Here is a 26,173-nt window from a genome sequence, read left to right on the forward strand (position 1 = left end):
TACAATACAAGGTTGGATTTGCTGACATTTGCCAGCCATGGGTTGTCTGGAGGCTGAGCACTGTGCCAGCCAGCCTGTGTCCATGGAAGGACTTCTGACAGGAGGTGCACTGGAGAGAGAATGCCCAGCAGGACAACCAGAGTGGGAATCTGTTCTCTGGGAGAACACCAGGAGAGCCCTGAGGTGGGATGCCAAGGCAGCAGGGGTCTGGGTGCTGTCAGCTCCCACTGTGGGGAAGAGGAGCTGCCCAGGCTGAGGGACACGGCCTGAGCAGGAGGGGTGTGACACGGCTGGGCATGACATGCTTGGACACAGGACGGTTGGACACCAGGTGTTGTCACCAGCCCTGCAGAGCAAGGGAGGGGCAGGGGCCTCTGTGTCCTGATGGGGACAGGGGACAAAGGGCTGGGAAGCAGCTGTGTGACAGCCCAGGGCTTGGCTTCTGGAGGAGATGGGGCACTCAAAGCTGCCTGGCCTGATGCTCACATCTCCAAGGAGCAGTTCTGCTAATCTCTTCCCCAGGGAAGTGGGATGCCAGGGATGCTCATGATAACAATTCCATGACTCCCCCAGCTGCCAGACATTCTGTCCTGGAGAGCACTTGGCTCTGCTGTGGTTCACCTGCCTGGCACAGGAAGGAGAGATTTTAGGAGAGAGGCAGCCAGGCAGAGTTGCCAAGTGGTGAGCATGGCCCAGAAGCTCTGGCAGAAGGGGACAGGGAATCCCATGGCTGACATCCAGTGCAGGTTTGCCTTGGCTGTGGAGCAAGTCTTGGATCCCTCCAAATACAGAGACGCCCCACTTCTCTGAGCTTCCTCCCACGGTAAATGATTTTGTGAGCAATTTCTCCAGTTTTCTGTCAGGATAAGACCAACACTTTCCATATCTGTTCACCTCATCTGGAAAGCCTCGAGATGAGTCAATGCCAAGCCCTGGGCTGGGCTTGTGCTAGGACAGTTAAAGCAGCAGAAGAGTTTGGAGACTCTGCCCTAAGTGTGTGGACAAATGGCACCCCCAGCTGATCAGCCAGGACTGTTCCCTGCAGGAGGAAGCAGGTCAGCCCCAGGCATGCTGGGCTGTGTCCAGCATTTTGGCTGGTCAGGACCTCAGCTGGTGTCCACCAGTGCTGAGCCTTTCCTGTCCCACTCACTCCCACCATGGAGAAGGAATCCTCCAGAGAAACCTCTCATGACCCTTGGGCAGGTCACTGGGGGTGGAGGGGCTCCAGGACCTGCTGGTGTTGAGCCCTGGGCACCTTCACTGGGCGCTGGTGACACCCAGTGTGGGGGTCCCAGCCCCCAACTCAGCCAGGAGGGGTGGCCCTTGCTGGGGAGGTGGCACAAGATGGTTGCTCCAAGGAAGAGCTACCTCAGAGGGAAGATAGCCAAGGAGGGCAACCCCACCTGCAGCTGGGGATTTCCAAGGTGCTGCAGGGAAGCAGGAGGTTGGGAAAGGGGTGATGGAGGCTGGAGTCTCCATGTGGGTAGAGAGAGATCCCAGAGGGTCTGTGGCTATCCTACCAGAGAGCTGAAAGAGCAGAGGCTCCCAGAAGTTCCTGCCAGGACTGGGGGTCCCCAGCTGGGGTTGGCCAGACCCCCTGGCCTGGAATACACATGGTCCTGCAGCTCACACAGGGTGTTGTGCCACAGAAGGGCCCAGAGAGGGCTCTGGCTGGCAGACTGTGACCTCCTGCCAGCACAGCTGTCCTGCCTGGCTGGGACAGCCACCAGGAGCCCACTGCTGGCAATTAGCTGCCAGTGACCATTAGATTCTGGCTGCTGGGCTGCCTGGGCACCCAGAGCCAGCACTTCCTCAGGGTGTGGGATCACTCACAGAAGCGTTTGGGGCATCTACTGCCCTGTCTGAGGAGCTCGAGGCTGAGAAAATCATTCTGCAGGAGAATTAAGGGGTGGAAATGCTGTGGGGCTTCCCTCAGCAGTGCCCAGTGTGACCACAGGGACCCACTGCCCAGGGCTGGCTGGGGTTTGGACCTCAGCAAACCAGCCACAGCCTCAGCTACTGTTGTCACTTCATGGCTCAGAGCTCTCCTGGTGAAGGACAGCGGTGAACTGGGACCTAAACCATACATGTCAGGCACAGTGCAGGGGTAAAATTCTCTCTAGAGCTTGCCCTGGATGCAGGAGCATTTCTGAGATGTCCTCACAAGCCTCCCTGCACCCAGCAAAGCCGACCATGGGCCACTAGGTGGACTCAGAACAAACCAGAATTGCGGGACAGAGCAATTCCCTGACCTCATCTCCGGGAAAGCCTGCTCAAAGCAGAGGCACCGTCAGCGAGAGTCATCCCAGGAGAGATCAGAGAAACAGCAGCGTGTGTCCAACTGGCCACTGCCAGGCCACCAGAGGTGGAAAATTAGCCAAAACATAGTCACCAGGCCTTACACGTCACAAAAATTTTGCCATCTCCCTGGGAGAGCTGACCCTCCAGGAGTGAGCCAGGAATGTGGGGATCAGCCCTCCAGGCTGCACTGCTGATGGAGATCATGTCCAAAGGTCACACTGGAAATCTTGGGGCCGCAGGACAGACATCAAGGCACCACCAAGCACTGAGGTGGCTTTGCCAGCCGAGCTGGTGATCACAGTTAAGCGAGAAGATCTTGCCCAGCATTACAAATCAGGTCTGTGAGAGCAGAGCAGCCGATATTTCTGCACTGACCAGCTTTCCCCCACCTTCCAGCAGCCCAGGTCACAGTCACTCATGGCTGGGTAAAGGAAATCCATCTTTCCCAACAGAATCAAGCAGGCTGAATTATCACAGGCTGCTCTGGGATAACCCTGCTGCAGGAACCAGCTGTTTCCATGGAGCTGTTCCTTGTGCTCTTCTCATCCCATCCCATCCCATCCCATCCCATCCCATCCCATCCCATCCTATCCCACCCCACCATGGGGACGCTGGAGCAGAGGGTGAGCAATGGCCTGGGCAGGTGGGTGGGTCCTGGCTCTGCAGTGGGGCTTGGGAACCAGGGACAGGGTTGTCCCCTGCCACTGCTGCTCCCTCCTGCCTCAGCTCTGTAAGCTGGGACTATTCCAGCAGGGATAACCACTCCAGAGGCCCCGTGCTCAAGACAGAGCACACCCTGCTCCAGACATCTCCCTCTCACAGAGAGGCAAGATGTGAAGTGTGTCCTTCAGGGCCATGGGAACAGGTTCCACTCCTGTGAGTGGGGAACATGGGGTGTCCCTGTCTGGCCCAGCTCCCCTGGAAACATCTCCTGGGTAGGGTGGTGCCAGCAGGGACGAGCTGACATCTCTTCTTTCTGCAGAGCGGCATTTCTGGGATGCGTGTGGATGGCATCCCAGCCCTGGCACCCCGAGAGGAGCAGCGAGCCTGGTGGTCTGGAGCATGGAGAGGCAGGAGTGCAGGGCACAGGCCCGGGCTGGACCCCACAGGTGGGTGCAGGAAGGTGTGTGGGGTGTCCCTGGGGGGTGCTCACATTCCCTGGCTGGGGATGAAGGGTGCTGGGCACTGGTGGTGCTGGCTGAGCTCCTGTGCCATTGCTTTTGGCAGAGAAGGCTGATCAAAACCAGGGGAGCTGTGAGGTTTGGGATGTGGCAGGGATCTGTCAGGGTCATGGATGTGGGAGGGTCTCAGATCTAGCAGGGCTCTGTGAGGGTCTCTTTGCTCTGCCACATATGGGAACCTTTCGCCAAAAGCAGCACAGAGGGGAGGGGAGGGTTGGGGGACACACCAAGGGCCTGGCACCCCTATCAGTTCATGCACTTCTATGCCACAGCCCTGAGCTGGGATGGGAGCCCAGGGCTTATCTGGGGTGGGACAGGAGTGAGAAGAGAAGCCCACGTGAACAAACTGGGCAGCCAGGGCAGAGGAACATCAGCTGATATGGTCACTGGCTGTTACTGGGGTTATGAATGGTGCAAACCAAGAGTGGCCATGAGCTGCTGTGACTCTCCTTGGGCTGGTTGGAATAGAGAAGGAGTATGGCGAAAGCTTTGACCAAAAGTCCAGTCCTGAGCCCAAAACATGAGGCTAGAGGTGGCTGACAGTCAGGAAGGAGCTGGGGTGGTCTGAGGGCTGGTGGTAGGAGGGTCACAGAAGTGTGGGAGGACAAAGTGAAGTCCATGTCAAGCTCCTCTGTGAGGAGGGTGCTGGGTGAGCAGCACATCCAGAGCAGCCTCCCAAGGCACGGCATGAGCTTGTCCATAAACTTTTTTTTGGGGAACATCAGTTTTGGGAGCTCTGTAATCCAGTGGGAAGGGCAAAGCAGAGCTGGGGGAAAGAGGCTGATGCCAGGGCAGGCACAAAGAGGAACACCTGGAGATGAAGGCAGAGCAAACCCCTGGGGAGCAGGTCAGGGTGCTGGGACACTGCAGGAACTCAGGGTTATGTACTGGGGCTTCCATCTGCCATTTGGGCATCTGCACCACCATGGGCAAACACTGGCAGCTGCAAAACCCAGTTCAGACAGCTGCCTTAGCTGGTCCAGGCCCTTCTCTCCCTACATTCCTGGAAGAAGGTCACCCTGGCTACTGTTTTTGTAATTTTTGATGTTAGCAGTAAAGCTTTTGCCCCATCCATCCACTTCCATCCCTGTACCCCAGCATAAACAGGGGATTTGCAAGCAAGCACCCATATGGGAACAGGAGTGAACAGGGAAACTGGGATGATTTTTCTGAAGGGGAAGGATCTGAGTGTCCAGAGCAGCCAAGCCCTTCTCATTGCCTGAAAGAGGCTCCACCATGGGGTTTATGAAAGAGCAGGATCTGTGTGAAAAGGCAAACTTGGTGTCCAAACAGTGCTTCATCCTTTTTACCCAGCATTAGCAGCAATGTGTTTGCCTCCTTGAGCTGGGGAATGCAAAGAAGGAGGCACCCCCAGGCTGCCTGTGGGACCTGCACCCACACTCCATGGATGCTTTGGCAGGCTGGCATGGCCAGGGTGGACAGGATCTTTAGACCCTGCAAGAAAGGATGCTGTAGTGGTTGAAATCAGCACCACTCACTTCCACTCTTGCCCCCAGCCCTGGCACAGCTGTCTGTGGGCATCCTCACTGCCCACACTGAGATCTGCTCCATCCATCCATCCCTCCCTCCCTGTGGGGCAGGCACTGTTATCCAGCCCCCAGCCCCATCCATGGCCACTTCTCTGCTTTGTTCTCCTGCCAGCTGTACCCTGTGGCTCTGCTTGCTTGTCCCCTCAGTGGCACTGGGCTGTTGGTGCCTCATCCCAGCCGGGCTCTTTGGGGTGCTCTGAGTTCCTGGTGCCACAACACCAATACTTTTATTTAGAATGCTAATACGTTTTCTTCCGCCTACTCTGTAAGCATCATCTTGCCTGCGGTCCAAGAGAGAGCTGTCAGCCGCCTCTTGCACCCCAGGACATTCTTTTCTTGGCATCATTTTCTTCTTTAAATCATTATTTTCGTCAGCCATCATTGGTAATGTAGTCAAACCCTGGGTCCTCCCTCTGCACTGAGGGTGCTGCAGGCCCGAGGTGGGAGGCAGCACATGCCCTTTGCCTCTGCCAGTGAACAGTGTAAGACCTCATATTTCAGAGTATTTCTATTTATCCCCTAATTCCAAAAAGCTTTTTGAATGAAACCACCGAATTTCGGCACCGCTGATGACCTTGCGGGAGCCTTTTAAAAGGCAGCCAAAGGTTGAACAGCACCATCTAGTGCACTCCCTCCCGAATCCGCCAGCGCCAGAGGGACGCCGGCTCCCACCCACGCACATCCCTCCGCTGGAAGGGAGCGCCGCATGCCCCGGCCCCCCAGGCATCACCCCCGGCCCCGGCCAGACCCGCCTCGCTCCGGGAGCCAGTGAGCCGCCACAAAGAGGAGAATTCATTCCAGTCAGTGCTGAAGCTGATCCAAGCGGGTTCAGGCTCTGCAGATGGGGTGTTGGAGAGCTGGCGGGTCCCAAGCTACACATCCCTTTGCAAGGAGGCTCTGGAACTGCACTGCACCAGTGCTCCTGCATGCAGCACAGACTCTTCAGACCAAAGGCTGAGAGCAGTTCCTTTCCTCCAGTGTTTGCTGTTTGTTTCTTCCAGGCAGAAAGGAATGTGTGCATTGGGAGCTGGGAAGTGTCCAGCACCCCAGGTTCACATGGGGCCAGCCTCAGTGGCAGGGTGACACCAGGGGTGCACAAAACACCACTGCCATCTCAGTGGTGGCAGTTTTGGTGTAAGGGTTGTATTTGGGGTGAAAAGCAGAGCTTCATGGTCAGATGATGAGGAGGGAAAAATAACCAGGTTTGGTTCATTGGCCTCAAAGACCTTGCAGTCTGATTCCTCCAGCACACAGCCAGGAATGCTCATTGTGGTTTATCACCTGCTTGATGTCCTCAGATAAATCTGGAAGTGATCTTGGCCCCTGGTGAAGCGCAGGGATAAGCCTCCTTGTCATGAGGCACCTGAGAGGTAAAAGGCAGAGAAGGGGCTCCAGAGGGAGCCCATGGCCCTCTCAGCCCCAAGCATCCCTGCTAGAGCACCAGAAAATAGTGAGACTTGGCATCGACCTGTGGAATTTGCTTCTTGTGGCCTAGGAAGGGGCAGCTGCCTGGCTGCCTTTGCTGGAGCAGGGCAGGGGTGGCTCTGCTTTCCCTGGGAGTGATCCTGACTGCTGGAAGGGACATGCCAGCTGCTCTGGAGGTCCCCTGCCTCTCTGTGTGCCTGGGGGGAGACAGGGACTGGTCCTCACTCCAGGCTGTGTCCCCTGAGCTGGAGGAATGTGCCAGGAGCTGGTGGGAGCAAGATGAGCCTCCAGCACTTCTCCCACCTCCCCAGGTGCAGCCCAACCCGAGGAGCAGCAAGGAAGGTCAGGGAAGGATGGCAGCACGAAGGAGGGCATGTCAAACCCCAGCACTTCAGTCACCTGCATCCTGCTGCACCCAAACTCATTGCCCACCACCTCAGGTCTCCCTTGCCATGGAGAAATCTTGCTCTTGTTACTCAAATGAATTCAGTTCAAGCCATGAGTCTTGCTGGGCCTTCCTCTGAGAGGTGAAAAGCTCTAACACCTGATTGTCTCTCACCTATGAAAGGCTGAAGTGCTACACTGGAGGCACCTCTGGGGCTCCTTTCATCTTGCTGGGGAGGCTGCAGGCCTCAGCTACCCCCCTGCAAAGCAGGGCTCACTTTTAACTCTCCTCCACCTTCTCTCCATTCCTCAGCATCCTTTCCAAAACACAGATGCTGGAACCCTCCTGCTGTAGCACCCCGTCCTGTCCCAGCTGGACATCCCTCCTGCTGTTCCCACGTTATCCCTCCTGCCCCGTGTGTCCTTGCCAGATCCTGGGTTTCCAGCAGAAGGGCCCTGTGTTCGGTGCACAGACCCTTTCACAGCTGCTCACATTCAAGCACGTTTTATTTGCCAGGGACTCGGCTTGTGAAGTTTTCTACAGCTGTCTTGACCTCGTCCACGTCTCCTGCCCCTCTCATTTCCCTCGCCCCGGCGTTTTTCTCAGCAGGGCTTTTTAATCTATTTCTAGACCATTGATGGAAATACTGAATAGCACTGGGCTTCCCATCCAAGCCTGGACACCCACTGAGCGCGCTCCCATTCTGCAGGGATTCCCCATTGATGGCTGTCGGTTTGCCAGCTCCCAGCCCCTTTAAGGTGTCCCTCTTGATGTTGTATTGTGCTAATTTTTAATCAGAATAGTATATGGATTAAGTCACATGCCTGAACAGAGCCCAGGTCTATTATTTCTATGCCATAACCTTTATCAGCCAAACTTGTAATCTCTTCAAAGGATGACATCAGAGTTTGACAAGAGCTATTTTCTGGAAACTAGGCTGATTGCATTAATTATATTCCCATCCTTTAATTCTTTACCAGCTGAATCCCACATCAGCTTTTCTATTATTACGCCTGAGACCAGCACTGCACTGCTATGTGTAAATGAGCTCCGAGCATCATTCACATGAGAGACTGCAAGGAGCCACATCATCCTGCCAGGCCCTGTGCTGGGGTGGGATGGGGAGTGTCACTGCCCAGAGTGGATATTTGGGAGCTTCACAAGGCTGGAAAAAAATGTTACATTTCCAAAAGTGTTCCCTAAATGCGCTGAGGCAGGCAACTGTGGCAGCGTCATCACATAAGAAAGCAGAAACAGTCCCTGTTGGAAACTATTCTGAGTTATTTCTGATTTTCAGAGGATTGTGTAGTGGCTTGTTTGCATGTTCAGCTTTTAGGATGGTATCTAGGGTCTAGGGCTCAGAGTCCATCACTGCTTTGCACTTTCCTGTCACACTACTCCCATTTGATCTCTGCATCTGGCAATTCACTTCTTCTCCCTTCAGTGTCCCCATCACTGCAGCCTCAGAGCTGGTGCACGCTGCTGCCCATCACGAGACATCCCCGATGTGGGGAGTCTCCATGTGCTGTGACCCCTTCCAGCCCATGCAGTGCCACCTCTTGGCCAGCCCCTGATTTCTCCCCGCAGCAGTTGCCCAGCTCAGAGGAGCAGGACACACACTGCAGGTTCCAAACCAGCTCTAGTTGTTGGAGGCAAGAGCGGCTGGTGGACCGGTGCTCCTACATCCCCAAGCCCATGGTGCGTGGTCCAAACTGGACAAAACTCAGGTGTGTCATGGTGTTGGACACGGACAGAGCCGTGGAGGCTGGTGGTGTTTGAGGGTTGATGCCCTTCCTGCGCAGAGCGCTTCGACGAGACCCTGGAGGTCTCCCAAGTTTCTCTGGGGCCGTCTGTGCCCGGATGCTCACGGGCTCCCCTCATCCAGGGCCGGACGAAGCCCTGGAGCCACTCAGCCCCTGAGGCGCCCACCCAGCCGGGGCTCCGCAGGAAGCCGAGCCCGAAGCCTCGGCCATGTGCCGGAGCTGTCCGGGGCGCTCAGCCCGCACACTTCCCCATGTGCTGCGGCTCCCGGCAATCGAGGCCTCCCCGAGCCGGGACCTCCGTGCTTCCCCGGGCCGGCCCTGCAGCGGGTGCGGGGCCTGCGGCCGCCCCGGCCCCGCGTGCCGCCGCGCCGCCTCCCGCCTCCCGCGGGTCCCCTCCGGAGCCGGGCGGGCGGCTCGGCCGGGCGCCTCGCGTGTCCTCCAGGAGGCTCCCCGGGGCTGCCCCGGCCGGGGCGCGGAGCCAGCGCCGCCCCGCCGCAACAATGCCCGGCGTGGCTTCGGGGCTGCGGTGCCGCTGCCCCGGGGGTCCCCTTCACCCGGCCGGGGGTCACCGGGGACCCGCACCGCAAGCGGGGGGGGGCGAGTCCTGCGCTCGCTTCCAGAAGCGGGGTGCAAAGCACCCAGAAGCGCCCCGTGGTGCCAAAGCCCAGCCCCGTCCCGCGGTGCCGGGGCAGGGGCTGCGTGCCGGGGGCTCGGGCCGGGGGTGAGCGCGGCGCCGGCTCCTGCCCGCTCCTCGCGGGGCCCAGCCACCCTCGCTGGCCGCTCCTGGCCTCCCTGGGCTGCTTCACGATGGACAGGTGGGCTGTACGGACAGGCATGGCATCGGCGGCAGTTCTTGGTTTAGCCAGGATCAGGAAATGTGGGGAAAATGGTAAAGCATCCCAAAGATTTTCGTTGGTGTGGGGTTTGCTTTGAGTGGGAGGGCGAGCTAAAATGTGTCTTTCCTGCTGTGTTTTTACATGCAATTGAGTTAATCCAGTGCAAGGAGTAATTTGTGAGGCTGCTGGTGCTCTGCAGTACTTGGGGCTTAGAGGCTGAGGCTGTTCTGTAACACAAGGCTTTCGCTACTCGCTTTAAATGATGAGGTTAATTTGTTGAGCAGCAGAAGTAGCAACCCAGGGATTGCCCTTTTCTTCCTTCCCTGCATTCCCCATACCTTCCATCCTCCATATTGACTCGTTGCTCCTCTTTAAAAACATCGTATTTGATCAGGTTTCCTTGTCAAGGTGGTTTTCTCATCTTCCTTTGATGACCTGAAATTTTCCCAGGCTTGTAGCATGCAATTTTGTTAGCGTAAATGAACCTTTTCTCAACGGCTTGCCTACGAAAAGCAGTGCTAGAACTGAGCTCCTGTACTAACATGCCCATCTGAAGCAAGAATGCAGTCCAGATGCCCAAAATATTAGGGTCAGCGATGCATCTGGATTCCCCTAGAGCTAGACGAGGCGACGCGGCGTATTTCTGAAACGCAGAGATTTGTGAGGAATGTGGCGCTGGTATGTCACTTGAGCATACGAAAGCCACCTGTGTTTGATTAAGGTGCAGCCTTGCTTTCAGGACTGACTGAATGTTCTTTAATAACAATTTTCACAAGCCTTAAATTCCTGTTTAGGGATAAGAATTTCCTATATCCATAGCCAGATAAAAACGTGCTGCCTTAGTATGATCTGGTGTATGTCCTGTCCAGGTAGGCAGTGCAGAGGAGCTGGTGGCAGTGCAGAAGATGGCATGTGCCCTGTGGTACCTTCGTATGGGTCTCTTGGATGTGGGCTGCCACATGCCAGGGTCATGTATAAACCACCAGTTTTGGGAAATTGGCTGGTGTTTTAGCATGGTGTCAGCTGTCTCAGTGATGCCAAATTCTGGATGTAAAGTTTTGGGATATTCTGTAACTGTCATTTTTAGCCTCTGCCTGGTTTGAGCTCGATTCTGTGCTCTCGGAAATTAACAAGCCATTGATTCTGCTGAAAAAGAGGCGTTAGTACAGTAAAGGTGCAGAGCATAACCATTGGTTTGTTGTCTTAGAGTGTTTATTTCCAGTGATACTCGCTTACTTTTTCCTCATCTGTTTCAGCCAAACAAACTTGTTCACCTTGGAGCTACAAATATTGGTGATTTGAGATTGGCGCTCATCCCCCACTGTTCCCACACAAGCAAGGACCAGAAAAATGAATATCCAGGGGAAAGGCTTCCCCTTGGACCTCGGAGGAAGCTTCACTGAAGATGCTCCAAGGCCACCAGTTCCTGGTGAGGAGGGGGAGCTTGTGTCCACAGACCCAAGGCCAGTTAGCCATGGTTTCTACTCCGGTAAAAGTGATGTGGTCAGAAACGAGACGTCCACGGCAACACCGAGGCGCTCCGATTTGGATTTGGGGTACGAGCCCGAGGGGAGTGCTTCGCCAACTCCACCCTACCTGAAGTGGGCCGAGTCACTGCACTCCTTGCTGGATGATCAAGATGGCATCAACCTCTTCAGGACTTTCCTGAAACAGGAGGACTGTGCAGATCTGCTGGACTTCTGGTTTGCCTGCAGTGGCTTCAGGAAGCTGGAGCCGTGCGTGTCTAATGAGGAAAAAAGACTCAAGCTGGCAAAAGCCATTTACAAAAAATACATCCTCGACAACAATGGCATTGTGTCCCGGCAGATCAAACCGGCCACAAAGAGCTTCATCAAAGACTGTGTCATGAAACTGCAGATTGACCCTGACATGTTTGACCAGGCCCAAACGGAGATTCAGTGCATGATAGAAGACAATACCTACCCTTTGTTCCTTAAGTCGGATATTTATTTGGAATACACAAGGACAGGTGGGGAAAGTCCAAAAATTTATAGCGATCCGAGCTCGGGGTCTGGGACAGGTAAAGGGCTGCCTGGTTATCTGCCAACTCTGAACGAGGACGAGGAGTGGAAGTGTGACCAAGAGGCCGAGCCCGAGGCCAGCAGGGACTCGGCGCCTTCCAGCAGGCTCACGCAGAAGCTGCTCCTGGAGACGGCCACGCAGCGCGCCGCCTCGGCCCGGCGCTACAGCGAGGGCAGGGAGTTCAGGTAGGTGGGCAGTGGGTCAGGGAGCTGCCGTGGCCATGGGAAACCTTGGAAAAGCGTGGGTGCTGGGGAGCGTCCACATTGGTACAGGATGGCACTGCCAGGTGGGTTGACGGAGTACAAAGCTTTGTTTGAAACTAATCGCAGGTTGTTTTAAAGGTGTCTTTGGCTGTTCCTGTCTGATAGTGCCAAATCATCCCTGCAGCATGTTCTTCACCTGCAGAAACTGCTGCTGGAGGTGTTCTGGAGGCAGGTAGGGCTTGGTGGGCAGTGCAAAGCCATGGGTAGCCCTCATGCACATGCAGGTGGCTGGGCAAGCTGCAGTACCAGGTTTGCTGTAGCCTGCACCAGCAGAAGGTCAGTGTTCAGCTACTGTAACATGGGCAGGTACAGCTGGTGGTGACACTTCCTGTGTAGAAATTGTGATGAGCCACAACTGGGAGCTCACAGGAGATAGATACCCTCACCTTGGTGATGTGGGTAGGAGTGAAGCAGCATTGATGGTGCTCCCTGATAATGGTACTGCTTTCCTTATGAGATTTCCAGCACTGAATTCTAACGGTGTCAGAGTCAGAATCCCCAAATCCACTTAAAACCATGCCCTGCTGAAGCTCTTCCCTTCATGAAAGTAATTGCTGGGTTTTTTTAACTGCAGTACTTGCACAGTTCTGCAGCCTGTTTTTTTCTGGGTCCCCCACCCACTTCCAGCCAACATGGATTTTGAAACTTGCTGAGAGCTCAGTTAAAATTCCAGACAATTAACTTAGCAGGGAGCTCTCTGGGATCAATAAGCATGTGTGTGTCTAACCCTTGCTGAATCAACAGAACGCAGCCAGAACACATTCCTACTTTTTTTCCCCCCCTTTTTAAATAAAATCTCCTTGTTTTAAGACCTGCTTAGGCTAAAATCTGACGCTTTGTGAAGATTACGAAATGAAGTAGCTGAACTGTCCTCTTCAAAGCCTCCTGCCTTATGAAAAGCATTTCTGTGTTTAATCTCCCTCAGCCATCCCTTTAGGCTGGCAGCTGGAAGCACATCCCGCCCCACGCAAGGTCTCGGCGCCTTTCAGCTGGCAAAATGTTCTCGGTTTGAGTCTTGTTTTCTTACAGATTTTGAGGAGGGGATGTTGCATGTGAAACTCTTGGGGAGGGGGAAAAAAGGGAATTCATGTGGGCTCCCGCTGCTTTAATCAGGAGTCAGAAAAAAAATATCCCAGTGTCTTGGGACTTTCCCATGGAATTAATAAAAACCTTGAATGTGTCTTGAAGTGCGTTTCACTGAGCAGTTGGGTGCTCACCATAAATGAAGGATTAGAAAAGTCTCTGATTTAAGTATCTTTTTATTTAAGCAATAATGGTGTTAAGATTGAAAATAACTTACTTGAGGGTCAGCTGTGTTTAGTTTCCTTACCAGACCAGGTAGTAAGTAAATCCTGTGTGTGACACTGAGCTGTTTAGCTCCATCTTCAAGAAAAAGATGCACTTCACCCATTAGTTGAATATATCTGTGCCAGGTTGTAAAATTATTCAAGAAATGTGCTGTGAAATAGAAGTGTTTTGAAGTAAAGTTCATCAGTCCTGGGCATTTTCATAGGAGATTGGAACAACGTGAAATAAATCTTTACCTGGAGGATGGAGATCAGAGAAAATGTGTGGCTATTAATTTGTAGTGTCCAACAGCCTGTCATTGTGGCTACTGACACTCTGCTGACCTGTTGGGTAGGGAGGCAAGGAAATGTTTGCCCTTCTCACCAGAGCAGGAGTCACTTCTCAGCCTGGAGAAGCTGAAGATAAGGGATTTATTTTATTTTTTAAATGCTGGTCTGTCAGTTCTGTGGTGTCCAGAGCATTGCCGTGGAAGTTGCTGTTGAACTGCATAAGCTCTGCATTTTTCAATTCTAAAGACTGCTCAGATACTAATTTATGAGGTGATTGTTCCTCTTTGAGCAAGACTTTGTGGTTGAATTAACCTTCTTCCTGGATGTTGTATAGCAATAGCTGTCTTGAACAAGCTGGTTTTCAGAGACTTGTTCATTTACTTTCTCACCCGAGGAAGAGTGCTGCAAGCTGGGGAAGCTGCTTGCAGCTGGAAGCAATGGCTGTGTGCAGCATTTGAAAAACTGGGTTCCAATTTATTTTGAAAATTTCCACAAACCTTTTTTTTTTGGCATATGTGTGGAAGAATTTCTCGTTTCTCTTCTTTGGGGAATGTTGAAATAAGCTGTTTTGCATTATATCTCAGGGCCTGTTTAATCTTCCCAAGATTTAACATCTATCCCTTGGCTTCCATGGAAACCCTAAATAAAGAAGAATCTAAGCAAATGCAGTAGAAGTATTTCTCTGTTAGCAAATGAGCATCTTGAATCAGCTTCAGGTTTTTTTCCAGCAGAAAGTTCATAAATCTTGATGCAGTAGCTCTGCTCTCAGGAGAACAAATGTAAAAAATTCCTCAAATGGCAGAAGACAACCCGTTATTAGCGCTGGGTATTTTTGAAGGTGTGCAAATGTGCAGGCAGATTTGAGAATACCCCGAAGCCAAAAGCATCGCTGTTACCCACTGTGTTTTTGTATGCGTCGGAAAAGGCCAATAGTCATTATCGTTAGGCTCCTGCAAATTAATTGGACATTGGTTATGGATCAGTGAACTTCAAAGAGGGCAACCCCCGAAGATCTCGGGCATTAACTCGCAGCTTCCGAAAGTGACACTAACGTGGTTGTGAGGGCGGCTAAATCGTTCATTAACCTTCTTCCGACACGCCGGGACAGCGTTCCTCGGAGCTGGAGAGCAGAAATTAAACCTGTGCCTGAGAGCCGCCTGCTCCTCGGGCGCTCCAGGAAAGCACAGCCCCTGGAACAGCTGGAAATGTGCTGCTTGGTGGTTTGCTCGTGCCTTTTGCTGGGGTGGGTTTCTCGTGCTCTCTCTTTAGCTCGGTGTGGGAAGGGGCTCCTGCCCCATTCCCAAAGCATCGCAGAGCAGTGCTCTCACAGGCCTTGCCTTTGCTTTCTTCTGTGGTGGGAAGTGAAAATAGCATGTGGTGTCACCTGCCAGGAGCTCTGCTGTCCCTCTCCTGAAAACCAGGCAAACTGAGAGACTTACATTAGTTCTGCCAATTGTTTTGGGTTTTGACCCATTCCATGAAGTGTATAGTATTGAAGAGGAAGCCCGGATGATGGTGATTAGAGGACACGTGGTGGTGGGTGAAGTCTCCCGTTGTTGGATTTTGAGGAGTGTTGGTGGTGGAGCTGCTGGACACGGATGGAGAAATTTCTCAGCCTGGGATTTGATATACACAGGGGGTTGTTTGTTTTTGTAAAGAAGTTGGCTTCAAGCTTTAATTTCCACAGCGCTGAGCTGACTAAGCTCACCACGTTTCACAAGTGTTGGTGGTTCAAATGAAAAGGGTGGGTGATGTGGTTCTCCAGGCTGGTAGGAATCACCAGGAGAGTCCTTGTGCCTGTGCCCACGCACTGGCAGCCTCTCCAGACACATGGGAGAGCAGTCTCCCCAAAACACACAGCCCACACTTCACCATGGGCTGTGCAGAGGAGGCATGTGGAGAAAAGCTGAAGAAGCTTTAGAGGGATGTGACAGCCTCTGTTGTGGGACAATGCAATGACAAACTAACGTGTAACTGGTTCAGGGAAAGCACAGGATCTCTCTGTGGCTTAGGGAGCATAAACGGTCCAGCGGTCAGAAGCTGGGGCTGCATCAGGAAGGAGCTGGCTGAAGTTTAGCTGGCAGCCCTAATTTTGAGGTTGGCAGCTTTGTTCATAATTAAATATTAAATTGCACACCTCTGACTCAAGACTGTGTGGTGTTGAAGGAATTGGTGTTAATTGTACTGACTGGCTGGAAAACTGAGCATGTAAAATCAAACAGTGGTGCAGGAGAAGTCATATTTAGAAAGTTTAAAGATGTGTTACCCTCTTACTGATGCTTCTTTTAGCTGGAGAGGCAGCACATGCATCTTGGACTTACGTTGTTGGAGCTTCATGGGAGCTTGTTTGCAGGAAGAAATTAGCTACTGAATGTTAGATCCATATGTAACGTTGGGAATGCTTGTCTTGAATTTAAATTGCTGGGCCCACAGTATCATTTGTAATCAGTACAACCCTGTTTGGAATCCTTGTAGAGCAGTGGATATTTCCAGTTTTAAAGAAGAGAAGTGTGCAGAAGAATAGTTTGGGTTCTGCATTGTTCTTGAGAGAAATCAGTGAATCCAGCAGGGAGAGGGTCTGGTGCTAAGAGCTCTAAGTGGTAATTTAGTGGCTGAAGCACTCTAAGATATACAGGACAGAGACTGATGGTGTTTTTGCACAGAAGTTAGCGCCAGCTTTTTAAAATATATTGTTAAGCTGATGAAACTTCTGCATGGAAATGCTTACATTACATTAGCAGTGTAAAGTATTTATGCTAGTGGTTGCCAAGTTTTAAAATAGATTTTATTTGAAGAAGAATACCTTTTGTGCCCATAGCTTTGCCTCCACACAAATCAAGATGAAGAAGTGGTGTGTTTGTGTTTGGTTATAGATCAGTGCTTTGGCTTCTTTTTGAAGGCAGGTAGTTAAGCTTTTAGTACTCTGATTTGATAAATGAATAGTGTTTTCTCCCCTCCTCCAGCAAACAAAGCCTTGTTTTGTTGTGATTGAGGGTTTTTTTGGGTTACAGAATATTTTCTCTTAAAAGCCCAAGAGGAAAGTTATGTCCTCCTTTTTGGTCCTGGGGAGATTCAGGTTGGACATGGTGAAAAAAATCTTGGGAACGTGAGGGGTGGGAATCTCTGTCCTTGGAGGGCCTCATAGCTGGGTTAGACAGAGCTGTGGCCTGCCTGGTCCAGTCCTGGTGATGGTCCTGTTTTGTTGTGTGCTTACAATGATGGCACAGATCATGAAATTCTATATTTCGAGAAGCCTGGTTTGAGTTCTGCCTGGTTTCAGAAAGAATGGGGTGTTAAAAGGTTGAGTGGGAGCTGAAGCAGTGCCAGGATGCTGAGGAGTGCACCCAGGAGGTGGCCACGGGGTGGGAACACCTTGGTTTTGATCTGCCGTTCAACTTGGCTTTATGTTTTAAGAGTTTCTTTGTTGTTGCTATAATGGACTAATCCCTTGAATAATTAGTTGCCATTGGATGTTTTAAAAATTACTGCCTCTTGGATGTTTTCCTTTAATAGTCTGTTAGATTCTGGATTTATTAACTATTGAGACAGACTGTGAAATCCTGTTAGGGCAGACCTTCTTGGTGGAAAAGGGACTGAGAGTGGTGTGGGGGTGCTGGGAGAACACACACTGGCCCCATTTTAGGTTTGAGCTGTTGGCTTCCCACCTTCCCAAGAAGTCCTGGCTGTCTGCTGGGCTGGGTCAGTGGCTGCTGGAACACGTTATGGTCTTGGGTCATCCCTAGATTTGGGGCTTCAGAAGGTGCTCCAAGAAGTTACAGCACTGTAGCCTGGTACAAGGCCAGTCATGCAGTCACCACCCATTTAAAATAAATCATGGACCTGGTTTTGTTACAATTGGTGGAAAAATCTGGTTTCAGAAGTGACTGTGTGTAATGCCGAAAATTGCTATGTTTAAAAAAAAAATCAGAATAGAGGTGCTGATATCCTAAATCGGTTCCTGGATATATCATTGGATTATTAGGCTCATCCTTAAATCCATTAAGCAAATTACAGTTAATCAGCCAAATAAAAGAAGAAAGATCTTTTGCAAGGCCCTGTCTTTTGAGCCATGCAGAAGCTGTAGTAATATTTTAATTTTCCATCTGTCAGTGAATGTATTCAGTCACTTTGCTTCCTTATGTGGAGGATTTGAAATTAGAAACTGAGGTTAATTATCTGCATTAAATGAAATATGTGAAGACCACAAAAGCAAAAACCTTCACAATTTGGTATGGTCTGTTAAGCTAGGCAGGCTGCTTCAGAAGGAGAGGGGTTATTTTTCCCTGGTTTTGTTCCGATTGAAGGGTTTTAGTCACAGTAATTGAAATGATTAAAAAGTCAAATTGCTGGTGAATATAATTCTGAGCATCTCTCTGAAAAGATGTGACACTTGGTTGAGAGCAGGGGTTTGCTCAGCCTGGCCTGGCAGCGTGGAACAGCCTCTATTGTGCCACCCCAGCATGAGTGAGGCTGATTGTCCTTGGTGCCACTTTATCCACCTCTTCCACAGCAATGGGATGTTGGAGCTCTGCTGCAGGGTTAGTACAGATGATTTGGAAGTGAAACAATGCCAGATGAAAGCTACACTTTTGAACTTATCAAATACAGAGTATGTCTGACACCATCTATCCTAATGCTATAAATTAGTTAATTAATGCCTGCTTCACTTGGAAGTGCAGCTTTGGACTCTACAAAGGTCATGCTCCTGGAAATGCACATTCCCACAGCAGTCAGCTGGGTTTGAGGCGATTGGTTTGTGAAAAGGCTCATTTTATTCCTTGTTTGCAGTACACACATGGCTGAGGTTTGAGTTCCTCTGGGGGACTGCAGTATCCATCTCCACTCATCAGGTGCAAAGCTGTCCAGCTCGGAGAACTTCAGGAAAGGTCTGACTCTTCTGGAGACACACATCTTGTTCCCCTCCTGTGTACCAGAGTGAGGTGCTTTGCCTGAAGTCACTCAGAAATTAAATTGTTGCAGGTCTCTCTTGTGTGTAAAGGCAAAACCATCGTTCCTCACAGCCCTGGTCTGGATCCCTCACTGTTGTAAGCCAGTAATGAATTTAAGCAGAACCGTTGCAGTTTTTAAGTCAGATTATCTAAAGTCTATAAAACCCACGTGGAAATTGGATTTTACCTTTGAAGACTCCAGAGTACACTTTTGTGGTAAGACCTGGAATTTCTTGGTCCCCTGGCTCCCAAGATACAACCTATCCTCAAAGTACCTGTTTTTTGAAGGTCTTCATCTGATCTAAATCGCTAATAGATGAAGAGCTTTCATCTGTCCTGATGATAAGCAGTGGAGGGAGGCAAAGCTATAGCTAGAGGAAAAAACCTCTTTGAAATACCTGAGTGAGACCTATTGGTTAGCAGCACAGCCTCATGTTAGTCCCTGGATCTATCTCCAGAGCTAATGACCAGAAACTACTGGGCTTTATCCTTCATCCCTTCAACCTCCATGCATTCCTTGTCCTGTTGTAGACCAGAGAGTCAGTCCTCTCCCTCTCTCCATCTTCATTTTCCTTCTTTTCTGGAGGTTCAGTTTTGTGGCCTTTATCTCCAGCATGTGTTTAGAGGCATGCTGGTGCTGGAATGAGAAGAGCAGTACAACTGGGCAGATGGGATTGCCTTTTTTCCCAACATTCCATGTTTAGGTTGGGTTAGGTCTGCTGGAAAACCATGTCTTCAGTGTTTTAACAGATATGCCCTTTTGGGTCATAAATTTTGGTTGTTTTCTTGTCTGGCAGTCAGCCTCTTGGACTGGGAGAGATTTATCTGGAAGAGGAGCTTCCTTGTTCTGCCATTGCTTCCAGCCTGGTCCAGGCTGTTGCTTTGGGACCTCTGTGGGACTGATGGCTTGGATAGCCAAGGACCAGACAAGCTATGGCTGCTCCATCCCTGGAAGAGTACAAGGCCAAGTTGGACAGGGCTTGGAGCAACCTGAGATAGTGGAGGGTGTCCCTGCCCATGGCAGGAGGTGGAGCTTTAAGGTTCTTTAAGGTTCTCATCTCTAAAGAGATGAGCTTTAAGGTTCTTTCCAACCCAAACCATTCCATGATTCTATCACCTCTCCAAGGTTTCACCAGCAAAGTGTGAATCAGAGCTAAGTCACTGGAGAGCTCCTAGGAAATACAGGTGGGATCCATGGAGGGAGGTGTGGGGATTCAGGATCCAGCTGTAGCTACTGCATTTGATCAACTTTGTCCTGGCTCTGCTCCACAGAAGTAAGAGCTGTAAAACCATTTGGCACTAGACATGCAAATGAGAGCTGGGATGAAGCTACTGTTACCCTCGAGGATCCCAAAAGAGGAATCAGCAAATAGAAATTATTCTATTAGCAGGGGCAAAGTTCACAGGTTAACCATCGTGTCAAATCGATGAAATACAGCCTTGATCTCCTGCACAAGGCCCTTATTGTGTACAAATAAAGACTGCCTGAGCAAAGACAGCAAGTTCTTGCACTGTAACATTTGCAGTGTGTTGGAGAAAGGGAAGCTCTGTACAGATGGCAGCACGAAATGTCTCCGTTGGACATCGGCTTCATTCCTGCTTCAAAAGATTGTAAAACATGACCTTGGAACCTTCTTACTCTCCTTGCGGCCCTACTCAGATTGGATTTCCAAGGGCATGTACTTTTTAATTTTTTTTCATAAAATTTGGGGTCTCTGGCTAAGAGGTCTGGTCTTTGTACTTTTAATTCAGTCCATGTGACTGCCGTAACATTTATTTCGTAGGAAATGAAAAGTGTTCCTTCTTGAGCAAAGCCACAGACAGAAGCTGTTGGGTAGGCTGGCAGCCTCAGGTGTGCAGCATGTGTCTCCTGCTCGTCTAGTGCTAAACGAAGACCATCACCACAAGTCCTTTGTTGCTTGGTCCATAACTACCGGGAAAAGCAGTGACAGAAAAGCTGTCTTCTTTGTTGTGGAAATACTGAGATTTAATGTGTCTCTGAACATCTGCACATTCAGTGGAACTTGGCTTTCTTCTCTTGGGAAAAGCTACTTTGAAAAGGCTCCTTGAACTTTTAAGACAGACCGATGCTGGCGAAAGGAGATGGAAATGGGCAGCAAAGGATGTGTGGATGTGTCACTACAGCAAAGGGTTCTCACTTCGTAAAACAGCGTGCTGATTTTCCCCTCTGGATATATTCAGTGAAGCTTGTGACCCGCGGGGTTTGAGTGCTGCCGGCTGGGGAAATCAGCCCAGCTGGAGAATTTAGGAAGGTAGAGCGTCCCACTGCCCCCAAGCATTGGCTTTGGGCCTTCCCCAGGGAGGGCTGGCAGAGCCTGCAAAACTGATCCATGTGAACCTTCCTCTTTCTGAACAGGGGAAGCTTTCCAAATGGGCATGGGAAAAACTTTCCTTTGGTAATCCTGGAGATAACAGGTCATGCAGCTTCACCCAGTGATCCTTGCACAAGAACTTGTGGTCAGGCTGAAGTGTCTATTTTAGAAAGGCATCCAAGTGATGGGAGGGAGGTCATGCAGCATTTTTGTTATCTCTTCCCGTGGTTAGTTACTCAGTGTTCCCAGTGTGTTCCTTATTGCTCACTTCAGTTTTTTCCTGCTTCAGTTTCTAGCTGCTCTGTTTTGGTGTTCTTTGCTCACTTTGGAGGCTCCAAAAACCTCTGCATGTTTGAAAAAAGCCCTGCTGAATGGGTGTGAATGTTCTTCTTAAGTGGCAGCAGCTTTGTTATGGAAGGCCTTTTGGTTTTATTAGACTTTTCAACCCTCCGGTCGACTGTTAAACAAGCTGGAGCATGTCATGGTTGACAAACCTTCGCTCTGGTCTCAGACCTAACCTACCAGTTTAAAGGCAGTATTCTTTTGTGCGCAGGTTTCTGGGTGGGGACCATCGGGCTTCCAAGGGAAATTAACTCTCTTTATCCCCTCTACCCCCCGCCCTCCACCTCAAATAAATTAAGTTTTGTGCTAACTGTTCTGTCACTTTCAAAGGCCAGAAAGAAACGTCAGCCTTTCGGTTTTGTGCTACCTGAGGTACTCTGCTGCACACTGAGAGTGCAAGTAGGTGGGAATGTGTAATTACATTATAAACAAAACAGCTGCACGATCAGTGTCAGCAACTGAAGATAAAATGTAGGAAGTTTTTTCAAGTGATTCATCCATAATTATTTAAAAACATGTTGAATTTATTCTTAAGCTTTGGAGGAGAATTCTTGCAAGGCTGGCGTTTGCTGCCCGTGATGTTTATACACCTGAGTAAATGCCTGTCTCAGCAGTTTGTCCATGTTGAGTGCTCCAGATCTAAATCCCTTCAGAGGTAAACTCAGCACACCTTTGTCTCTGCTGGCCTTGCTGTCTCCAGGCTTTTCACTGGTGAGGTGGAATCTGTTGTAGCAGTGGCTGGCACTAGGATGGGCAGAGAGACGGGGCTCACACCATTCTAATATTTGTTGTAGATTTGTTGTCTGTAGGTTTAGGAGATGGCACAGGCTGGATGGCACAAACGCACTGATGGACTAGTGGAGAGGTGGTGGGGGAGCAGCTTTGTGTGCCCACAGCCATGACAGCCAAGCTGCATCTACTTTCATCTTTCTGCATTCTCCCAGCAGTATCTGTTGTGTGTTGTAGGGGTCTGGGGGAGAAGGGAGAGAATTCCTTTGGATGATCCCTCTCAGCTGCAGCAGTCTCATTTTAGAGGTGCTGGAAGTCATGGTGCTTTTCCTCTGATAGTGTCATTGCGGGTGCTGGTGTTTTCTGCCCAGCTGGGGAAAACTGAGTATTTTTATTTTCAGCCCCGTGCTATTGAGTAGAGGGGTGTTTGTCACATGCTTCTCTCTCGGTCATTGCCAAGAAGTCGGAAGTATGCTGCACTGAACTGAAAGCAGCTGGGGGTTGTTGTTGTTTTTGTGCTAACCCAGCACTCTGCCTGGCTCACCAGCCCAGATAACATCCACCAGGGCAGGGCCGGTGCCCGCGTGGCCGGGAGGGCAGCTGGCACCGCAGTGGGTGGCACTGCCGAGCAACCAACGCCTTGCAGTTTCATCAGGTTCAGGGTGCGTTTTCCTCCAGCCAGAGGTGCGGCACGGGCGCTGCTCCACCGCAGCAGAGCTGGCACAGGAGGGGAAGGGTCTCCATAATGGCATCTCGAGTTGTGTCTCTGCTCCAGAGATCAGCAGGGCAGCCCTGGTCCCTGGGACACTTCACCAGTCCCTGGGACACTTCACCAGTCAAGCTCCCCTGCTCCATCATGCTGCGTGGCTGGAATAGATGAGCAAATTTGAGGAAGGCAGAGACTCCAGTGCTTGTTCTGGTCCCTCTCCTGCCAAAGCCTGCTGTCAGCATCTCCAGCTTTAGTCAAGCTCAAAGAGGCTTTTAATCTCCTGCAGCAGCCTAGGCCTGCCAGAAAGGTCAGCTGGCCCTATCTTGGTCTGTTTTCATTTCTAGATGCAGTGCTGGAGCCCCTTTCCTCAAGACTGCCTATCCTTTCCAAATATCACTGACTTGGGCGCTCCCCACCTGAGTGCTCCAGTGCTTGTTGGAGCTCCTGGAGAACGAGCTGATATCCCACTGGTTTTGTAGTGAGGGTGCTGCCCCTGCAGTCCTCCAGTGCCTGCCCACAGCTATTCCACATGCTAAGAAGGGTAGATGCATTCTGCAGCTCACTCCATTTGCCTCCCCAGAACAGGATACGCTTGAGAGGCAGCAGTTGCTTTTGCAGAGGCAGAGAAGGCATCAGCAAGGTCACCTGGGTTTTGGTTGCTGGTGATGACGCCCTGAGTCAGCTCCACATGGATTGCTGTGTTTCTCACCTGGTGTAGGTTCTTCTGTCCAGAGCCACCAACCACACTGCCAGCAGTCAAGCTACGAGCAACTCTTTTCCTTTGTTAATTGCTGCCTGTGGCTTGGCACCAGCAGTGTCAGAAACCCTCCCAGGTAGCCCATCTTGGGCTGTGGACTTGGGTGTAGTGTATTGCCTCGGGTGGTACAGAGTGGCATCATCCTCTCACTTCCCAGCTTTTGAAATCATCCTAGAAGCTTGAGCTGAAGAAAGAGGGTGGGACTGCAACCAAACCTCGTTCCAGGTGGGACAGTAGTGGCAGGAGCACCTGTTGTCCACAAAAACATTGCCAAGCCACAGAAGGCAATTAGCAGGGAAGAAAAATGCGGTTCCTTTAAAATTTGAATTTTTAAAATAGTTTTGTTTTTTTTTTTAATTTAATGAAGGCACATTGATATGCCAAGTAGACAAAATTGGGGTTGAAAGAGCAAGCATCTGAAATCATCTAACCTGTGTAGTTACTGACTTGATAAAACAGGCAGGTTTGTCAAACAGGAGTATATTCAGTCCTGAGCAATAGCTGAGCATGAACAGGATGTAGAACATTGGGTTGCTCTGCCTTTGGCACCTAGGACAAGGAAAACAGTTCTGCAGACAGCTGGGGGATCTCTTTCTAACCACATTGTTACCAATGCAGTTATGGTAGGGATAGGGTTTGAGAATAACATTTTCCTTCTTTTAGGGTCTGGTGTTAGTGTTGCAGATCTAAACTTTGTATTAAGCTGCCAACCCCTTCATGCTTTCACAAGGTGTTCATGAGGTCTCCCTTTGATACAGGGAACCCTTCTGCACCAAGCCCCTTCTGCAGCTGACACTGCAGCCATGGTTTATATTTGTGTCAGGCTGCTGCCTGTCCCAGGCTCTTTCAAACACATTGATGGCTTTCCATGAGTTAATCTTTCTTCCTTGTTCTTCCCATGGCTTCTGTGATGCAAGATCACAAAAGGCGGTTTTAGTGTCTGGCCATAGCTAATCATGGTTTTACTTCTCTCACCAGATTTCTCAAAATACTCATGTGCTCAGTAAGAACATCAGCAGTGGTCACCTTACCTGGTATAGACAGTAGTCCCACTTCAGACTGGAGGTTAGACTACTCTGTTCCTCCAAAGCTCCTTTCTTCTGTGATTTTAGTCCTTAATTGACTGCCAAGGAAATCGTGAGAGACTTCCAACAGTTTTTATGCAGCAGCGAGCCCTGCAGAAATTCATAGCTCCTGTGGTTAAGTAATGGCAGTGGCAGCTGAATTGGTGGCCAGGAGACAGGGAGCCATCACTGCAGAGAATCTTGAAATACAATACAAGATCCTTGCTCTGAGGTAAAACTCTAGTTCAAGCAACACATATGAGCAAGGAAAACCATTCCCCCCTCTCCCAAAAAATATGCATTGAAAGTGAGGGATGAAATCACTGTACTTTATCAACCTGTCTACATTAGATTGCATCCTTATCTGTATCTCCTCCTGAGTTCCTCTTGGGATGCTTTTAGATCTCCTGTCTAAAAAGTTGTAAATGAAAAGGGCATGTTTCCTTTCCTCTCCATCATTTAATGGCTTTTAATTTGCTGTTTGATCCTGATTCTCCTGCTTTGACTATGTGCAAGCCACAGTACTGGGTTACAAATAAAGGACATGACAGTTCCTTTAAAAACTATAAGGCTTAAATCAAGTTATGCACTATTAAAATCAAGCATTTTTTTCAAATAACATAAATATAAGGAATAGAATTTTTGGGGTTTTTTGTTTTGGTTTGGGTTTTTTTTTGTTTGGTTGCTGGTTTTTTTGGGTTTTTTTGTTTGTTTGTTTTGTTTTTTAGACTTGGTATGCATGTTATTATATTCCCATTCTTTAAATGACCTGAAATGTGTTCTGGTAGTAAATTTACCTTTACACTGTGGTGACCAGAATCCTACATCTCACCTTTGAGGCCAGTGAAGGTAGAAATAGGTAATGAACTATTTTTAGAAATCAGCAGTGCTGCATTCCGGGAATTCCTGCAGTATTTTTCAGAACCAAGTTTGCAGGTTTTGAGCACAGATAGGGAAATATGTCATCTGTGTAAATTGCTCTAAATTACCTGCAATTTGTTGGGAGTTGCCATTTCTAAGTACTTATTGCAACTCTAGATATTTGAGGAAGCTTTTGATTATCCTGCGCTTGTAAAATGTAATTGGCTATTTCTTAATTGTTGTTCTCTGTGAAGTGTAATTACCTGTAATGTAGAGCTTTTTATTTGTCAATGCCGCAAACAGGAAATCAAGAGTGTCTGATTGAGATAAGTTTGGGGACTCCACCACAACTTGTAATTGCATCAGATGACCTGTTTGCTATGGGACTGGTCTCTCCTCTAAAGTCCTGGAGGCCTTCAAAGAACCTGGGAACCTTAAATACCATCTTTATGTATTGTTGTGCAGAAGTCTGGCTTGTACTTTCCTAAAACTGTCTTCAGAGAGCTGCAGCCTTCTTAGCACGGTAGTGGCATCTCTTTATTCAGTCATATTGCATGAAGTTTCAGGAGGAATAGGCTGATTTAGAATTAATTTCTTAAATGTAGTTAATTAGAAGACATTGCAGAGCTTGCTGATGTTCATGAAAACCTTAGAGAAGTCAGTTAATTAAAGCTTAGCAGCCTGAAGGAAGCTGATAGAGAGAGAGAATCCCAGTCCTTATTGGTATGTGATGGTACCTGGATGTAGAGAATAGGGTTGTACTGAACCTGGGTCTGCTGCAGACTAAAGGCATGTCTGATCCCAGTCGGACATCTCTGCTCGGGGAGTTGGTCCTCGTGTCCCATCTGCTGCTTGGCTGCCCTGGACCCAGCTGTGGCAGCATTCCTCTAGGATGAGGGCATGTGTGGGAACGTCTTGGATCCTGGGGTAACCTGGGCTTGGGGGGTATGTTACACGACCAAGGTCTAAACCCTTGTCTCACTGGATCTGTGCCATGCACAGTCATGCTCAGGCTTTTGTTGTCGTCATCTTCCCAAGCTGCATCTGTCCTGGCGGGGACATTAAACGTTATTACTTAATTGAACTTAAATGAGGCTGGGAACTT

General features: G+C 50.0%; 1 protein-coding gene across 3 annotated transcripts in view; it reads left to right on the forward strand.

Annotated features, from left to right (window-relative positions):
* Positions 1-3,295: 3,295 nt before the first annotated feature.
* The window catches only part of AXIN1 (axin 1), a 77,509-nt gene continuing 54,631 nt past the window's right edge, over positions 3,296-26,173 (forward strand). The window contains exons 1-2 of one of the 3 annotated variants that reach the window (XM_039731982.1): positions 3,296-3,410; positions 10,698-11,669. In XM_039731982.1, coding sequence (XP_039587916.1) covers positions 10,792-11,669 — 878 coding nt within the window. In that variant the 5' untranslated portion in view covers positions 3,296-3,410; positions 10,698-10,791. Of the gene's footprint in view, positions 3,411-9,006; positions 9,495-10,697; positions 11,670-26,173 lie in introns of those variants that run through there. The other 2 variants (XM_039731983.1, XM_039731981.1) reach the window with 2 other exon arrangements.

Source organism: Passer montanus, unplaced genomic scaffold, assembly GCF_014805655.1.
Source record: "Passer montanus isolate IOZ18808 unplaced genomic scaffold, ASM1480565v1 scaffold8, whole genome shotgun sequence".
Taxonomy (NCBI): Eukaryota; Metazoa; Chordata; class Aves; order Passeriformes; family Passeridae; genus Passer; species Passer montanus.